At 37.2% G+C, this 6,707-nt stretch overlaps 1 protein-coding gene across 2 annotated transcripts; it reads right to left on the reverse strand.

Moving 5' to 3' along the window:
• Positions 1-65: 65 nt before the first annotated feature.
• On the reverse strand, positions 66-5,492 carry fabp2 (fatty acid binding protein 2, intestinal). 2 transcript variants are annotated; one of them, XM_032563520.1, is made up of 4 exons: positions 5,399-5,492; positions 619-791; positions 392-499; positions 66-250 (listed from the first exon to the last, which is right to left on the reverse strand). In XM_032563520.1, exons 2-4 carry the CDS (start codon positions 781-783, stop codon positions 200-202), a joined length of 324 nt encoding a protein of 107 aa, XP_032419411.1. In that variant the 5' UTR covers positions 784-791; positions 5,399-5,492; the 3' UTR covers positions 66-199. The 2 variants fall into 2 exon arrangements, with proteins under 2 accessions (XP_032419411.1, XP_032419410.1); XM_032563519.1 differs by lacking the exon at positions 5,399-5,492 and adding an exon at positions 1,122-1,308.
• Positions 5,493-6,707: the final 1,215 nt, after the last annotated feature.

Raw genomic sequence — 6,707 nt, forward strand, 5'->3', positions numbered from 1 at the left:
AAAAAGCATGTTTTTTTTGTTGTTTTTTTTTTTTTTTTTGCAAAATCAGACGAGAAAAAACAGAGAACCGGCTGTTCTAATTTTATTAATGCAGGTATAAAAATGCATCACAAATCTGGCACTTTTGAATGTATGTGCCAGTTCAACACAATACTGTACATGATTTCATAATTCACTTAGTTTAGTAAAGAAGACGGGTCTAACTCCTCTTGAAAATCCTCTTTGCGTCCACACCTTCGTAGTTGTAGGTCTGTTGAAAACAAAAATATGAAATTTTGCGTTAGATCTCACATACCAACATATAATTTAAAACTATATCTTCATTGTTTTACAAGTGTTCTGACACTGCAGCGCTAGAATTGGCATGGAGGCATACAATCAAACTCTTTACCTGAACAAGTTCATCTCCTTGGATGGTTCTGACTGTTGTCAGCGGTTTTCCGTTGTCCTTCCTGTTGAAAACCCCCTTTAGTGTGTCACCCTCCATGATCCAGGAACCCTGTGGTTTAACACACAAAAAGATCTCGTATAAAAGTGTAGTCTTAATAATTATCGCATATATCAGATGTTTGGGCAGAAAGTTTGCGCTGAAATTGATGCGGCTATATTTTTTCTTACTGATAGTTGTGTTCCATCTGCCAGGCTGTACTCAAAGATGACTCCCAGGGTGAAGTTTATTTCAATGTTGCGGAAATTGCTGCTCTCCTTCACATGAAACTTGTCTCCAGTCTGTTCGATGGTGATCTTCAGGTTGTCATGAGAGGCCAGCTTCCTCTTCACCATGTTTACTCCTGTCATCAGACACGTTGAACATGCTCAGTGGGTTATAAACAAGTATGTCCTTTGTGTCTTTGTAGAGTGGAAGTAAGAGTTCAAAAGCCAAATCAAGAACTAGAAAGTGTTCATGCAATCAACAGTTTGCAAATAAAACTTAGATGACCAAAACTTGCTTTAGTCAATCTGTAATTAGTAGTTTACCATCTGAATATAAGTACCTGAATTTTATCATTCCTCCATTCAGTACCTCATCAATTTCTGCGAATATTAAGGTCACTACTTTACCTAAAAATCATGCTTTTAAACAGACTGATACTAGTTATCTCCAGTCTGACAAAGCTCACCCATTTGTTCCATAAACTTCTCATAGTTTTCATTGCGATCCACCTTCCAGGTGCCGTTGAAGGTCATGTTGACTGCTTGAGGCGAGCTGAACCACTGTGCAGAAAGGACCGTCCTACTGCGAGTGCGGCGCTCCTTTTAAGCTGCGTACGCTCTTATCTCGTCATCTGCGTGATGATGTGGCCGTTTAAAGCTCAGGGTTTTTCAAGGCATTATCCACAGCAAACACTTTATGAATTCCTGAATGCTTAGCTTTCTTCCTGAACTTGTGTGTGGGGGCGTGTGCGTGTGTGTGTGTTTACATAGGGTGGTGGCATTGTGTGTTCAGCAAACTATCACATATCAATGGAAAATTACGGCAGGTGTCCTGTGTCTGACTATTGAGGGAAAATTTAAAAAGGGGACCTCAATGGAACTGGCTCCTAAACTTTTTGCCACCGCCTTGGTAAACACTCTTCCTTCCTCCTTGGTAAACACCGACTCAAAAATATTTTAAAACAGAAGCACAACAGGACTTGGACTTTAAGTTTGTTGTTAGAATAAGAAAAAATATGATTGGTTCAAAGATATGATTTAAACACACATTGTCATTTTTACACAGAAGATTTCTACTTTTCAAGATGTAAAGAATTAATCACTCAGAATTTGGATTTCCATGTTAGAAAGTCAGAATATGCCCAGCTATATCAACTACCTTGAACATAAAACTTTGTAATAAAAGCATTCAAACTACTGACTGAACTATTTGTATTCACCTCTGGTTATATGTTTGACCTCAAAAGTACACAACCTGTTGCTACACTGTTTGAAAATCTAAACTATAAAAGGCAATGGATGGGACTCGAAATGATCAGCAGCACATGATCCCACTTCGCTTGCACCAGGACTTCTGCTCACTGTGCTGCTCTGTTTAGAAGTTTTAGATTAAATTACTTGCTGGTGTATTTATTGATTTTGCATAATAAATAGTTTGTTTTTGTAATTGATTCCAACATTGCCTCTAAGTACCACTAAAGGCAGCCCAAGTTCCACCACTGGTGTTTGTACAATCATTTGAGAAACACAGAACTAAATGATGCAAATATATTTTTATCTACCATTAAATCTGACTGAATTTAATCCTCCTTTTTAATGATACTATTCAGTCAAGTTACCAAAGCTCTTCATATAACTGTTTTGTTCATTGGTTTAGCTAGTCATACCCTTTCTTCAATGTCTTTGACCTAAATCAAACAATTACTGATAAGGATGACCTTTGATATTTAAAGCTATTACCACACAAGAGCTTACACAGATATGTGATCTAAACTAATTCTAAGACTTGCTCTAAATTAATCCAAAAACTGAGGCCAGTGAAAGCACATCCTTTGTTGGAAGTTTGACTATGAGTTGAGGAACGTACTTGGTGATTTCCAGTAGCTGTTTCAGGAAAATGCAATTATGCAACACAACTTCATGACTCCAAATCAAATGAAATGGAGCATTTTCATTGAAAAGACACAGAAGAGAAGAAAGCGGCCAAATACATTAATCAATTGCATTGACACTGGATTTGCATAGCTGTTACAGGTTGCAGGAACAAAGATTTACACCTCACAAAGAGATGATTAAAGTTCTTTACTTGTCAGGGATTTCTATCTTGTCCCTGATAACTTGTCAGTCTTTTTTTTTTATTGGAGTTCCTTATGTTTTTATTCAGTGTGACATAAATACCTCAATATCTGCACTTTTATCTAAAAGAAGACCTTTCTACTTTGACTGAGATGACGAAACCAACAGTCAAGCTTGAGACATACTTGAGTTGGTCTAGTGGATGCTTATCGTTAACACATGTCATATCACAAGCCGTTTATCTGTGCCTGAGTATCAGTACTTTATCAATTGTCTATCACTTTTGCTAGAGCGGAAGAAATGATAACGTGGCTGTATAAAAAAGACATATGTCCTTGAAGGACCCAAACTCTTTAGCATGTGATTAAAGTTGCAGAACTCTAAAAAAAAAACTAATTGTAAGATGAACTAAAGGGCGTAGTGATTTGTATCTGAAAAAACCGCAGGCATCCGTTCAAAGATGTGGCGTCCTTTTATTGTCACTCAACTTACAATGCTTGATGCAACAAAACAAAATGATCAGCAAATATCACATTTATAACTCCTTTTTGATAATACAGTTGCTAAACTATTGAACTACTGCTAGCTTCTACAAAAGAACACCTGTTCTGCCACACTCTAGAAAGTTCCAACACATGGACCTTACCAAGCTCCGCCCACAACCGAATCACGTGACCGCAAGTCTCACAAGCAAAGCCTCGCGGCGCTTAGTTACTATGTAAACATGACTCGATTAGTGCATCATTTCTTCCGGATTTTCACAATATATCAGCTACTACAATGGACAGAGGAACTAACAAGTTCATGTCATCATCTGGGAGGAGGTTACTGGTTTCTCAGTCACAAACTGGTTGCAAACCTGAGGCCAGCAGGTGTCAGTTAGTTATGGTAGATCTGAAATTTGGTTTGATGACGTCAATATGAGAAGCTACAGACTGATAGGAGGAACCAAAGAGCTCCGTAAAGGTAAAGGCAAATCTTCTGAAGCTGGGATATAATTAATTTAATTTCACATAATTACCACGGTAGAAGCCATTTGTTGTGTATGAAATATATTTGTTCTATTTGGTGTTTGTTGTGAATGACGTATACTCACAAACGAACGAGGTAATTAGCCCAACGTTTAGAAACTACAGCGGCTGTAATGCGCCACAGCAAAGGTAAACAAAGGTAAAATAACCTGAACAGGTGATCAACTCAAAACCACTCGTACCTTTTTACTCTCTCTCTCTCTTTGTAGTTTAAGCTCACCTGTTACCGTGGCAACCGCCTGCGCCCCGCAAGGCGTTCAAAGATTAAGTTAAAAACATAACATTCAGTCCGTTAGGATATCAAGTTTCCAGGCTTGATATTTATTTCTCGATTATTAATCAGCGCTTCCCTGAACACAGTGACGGTTGATTGACTAGCTGTACTTGGCGCTACAGTGGCTAACACGAGTAACAGTTTAGTCCAAAGCCTTTTCTGCTAAAAATAAAATCTTTAGTGTATGTCAGATACAGACACATTGAATATTGATCTGTTTAGCTAACGTAAGACTGTGTAGCAGACAGGCTTCAAGGTGTAGAGGTTGTATCAGTTCTGCCATTATGCTGTACTTAGCTAACGGGAAGCTTGTGTTTGTGAGACGGCCACGCACGTGACCACGTAGAATGGGCATCAGCCAATGAAAAGCGGCTCCTCTGTAAGGTCCATTAAGGCTCTGATAGGTTGTCGTCGACCATGATTGACAGGCAGACCAGCCAATCACAGTCCAGACAAGCCTACAAGGCGAAGTCCAACGAACTTGTGGTATTGTTAAGGCACCATGTAGTTACTTTTTAGCTAAATCCAGTCTACTTATTTTGACAACAAATATAATCTCAATTTAAAAAGACAAATTACTGTGGTGCTTGAAGATTTATGAGTCTATGCATATTAATTTCTTTTACTGATCAGGATTTTATTCAATTAATCTCAATCGGACACATTTAATATGTCTGATAAAATGCAGGACAAGGTAATATGAATGTCTGATCTACAATGTGTGTCATTATATATAATGATTGCCTAGTCTTTGTTTGATGTGATGTTTCTATCATTCATTATCTTATTCAGGTGCCTGAAGCCCTGCCAGGAGGGGGCATTGTGTCAAGAGATTTTAGATGTCAAGGTTTTAAAGCTAAACTAAGGTTAAATGAAATAATGATCTTTGGCAACATGACACAACAATAACACTGATTTTATAGCCTTATGTCAGATAGTGAAGACAGATAAATTACAACTTTGTTTAGAGAGAGTTTTAACTTAGAAAATCATAAACTAAGAAGACCAGAGTTATTTTGCAGTATTTAAAAATTTTTTTCCACCCAGAATTCTTCGAGCGTTTTATCTAACCCACCTGAAAATAACCACACAAGTCAAAGGCCGTCTTACTGTCCTTCTAGGAGTGAAGGGAAGGAGAAAAGATTTAACTCTTATCATTTAGAGTTTAATTAGAGGATTTTTTTATAAGCTATGGGATTAAATTAACCTTAGAATGTTACACTTTGCTTTGTATATTGCTTCTTCTCTATGCAACACCTGCCATAAAATTTTAAATATGATAACATTCAAACTATGTAATAGCAGAGCAGGATATTGCAACATACAGTAAAATTATAACAAAAAACATACATTTTTGTTTTACCTTGGGTTTAGTTTCTCTCAACAGAATCATGCAAGCAAAAAAGCCATCCAGAAATATTGTGTAATTCCTCCCCAGCCAACATAGATGTGCCTGAACTTTGAAATTTCTCTTTTTTTATAACAGTGAAATGCAGACTACATCCTGACTAGATAACCCTGACAGAAAGGTGAATGACTACATATAATAAACATGATATTATGGATTTAGATTTGGCCACTCCCAGACATTCACTTTATTGTCTGTGTCGCCTTTGCTGTGTATTTATGGTAGTTTTCTGACACGTTGAATCAAATTATCCACCAATTTTATTTTACATTCCTGTGAAAAGCTCCCCCATATCATTATGATGCCAGCACCATTCTTCATGGTGAAAAGCGTAACTTTGTAGTGAGGTGCAGAATTTAGTGTTTAAAAGCAACATTTTGTTCCAACAGACTGAAGAACCTTCTTCCTGAAGTCTCTATTACTTGGGACACATCAGCTTTTCAGTCTCTGGTAATTTAATAATTTAATAACAAAGCAATGCTTGGAGAAGTCGTTGCTTTATGACAATGAAGTAATTGTCATGAGTATCTAATAAGTGTCAGGTACCAACTGACCAGTCCAGTGGTGGCAGCATCATGTGAGGGTCTGTCTTGGTGTGAGTGTATTTGCAAAGTGAATGGAATATATCAGGAAAGAAGATTATGCCCCAGTTCTAGATTTTCGCCTCAAGTCAATGATATCTGAAACATGGACAAAGTTGAGCTTTCCAACAAGATTAAAAGTCCAGTCCAGAATTGGTCCTAGAGTTGACCAAGCAAGCTAAAATTATGCTTTAGGAATGACCCTGACCTCAACTTGAAAATGGGGAAGCAATGCCTTAAAGTCAGGTCTATGCAGAAAAACAGAATTATTTATATTATTTCTTATAAGAAAAGTGATATTCAGTATAAACTGAGTGTGGTGTGCCAAGACACATTTAATCAGAAAAACAGTGTGGGCGTTTGTAAATATTTGAGTCTGTGTGTAATTATGACTGTGGGTGATTAGAGACAAACCACTATAAATTCAAAATTGGGCACTCAGTGGGCTATTTGTTTATGAAACACCACAATTCCACCCTATGGACACTTTTTACTGGAACTGGGGGAGCTTAATGCATCAAGGTTGTTTTTCATGACTAAGCAATATTGATCTCTTTTATCATGTGATTTTCAGATCATCCACTAGATGGAGAACTTTAAAAAACTATAACATGTTTAAAAGCAGGTATAGGACTGTCTTACAAATCAAAATTGCCTCGTTCTAATGATGACCATGTTTTAAA

This window comes from Xiphophorus hellerii, chromosome 5 (genome assembly GCF_003331165.1).
Source record: "Xiphophorus hellerii strain 12219 chromosome 5, Xiphophorus_hellerii-4.1, whole genome shotgun sequence".
NCBI classification, from domain to species: Eukaryota; Metazoa; Chordata; class Actinopteri; order Cyprinodontiformes; family Poeciliidae; genus Xiphophorus; species Xiphophorus hellerii.

Excerpts from the sequence above, each read along its gene's own strand:
- fabp2 (XM_032563519.1), bottom strand. The coding sequence starts at position 1,188 with ATGACCTTCAACGGCACCTGGAAGGTGGATCGCAATGAAAACTATGAG. Across the intron at positions 500-618 it reads CAGATGGAACACAACTATCA|GGTTCCTGGATCATGGAGGG; the intron begins GTAAGAAAAAAT and ends GTTAAACCACAG. Across the intron at positions 251-391 it reads AAGGAGATGAACTTGTTCAG|ACCTACAACTACGAAGGTGT; the intron begins GTAAAGAGTTTG and ends TGTTTTCAACAG.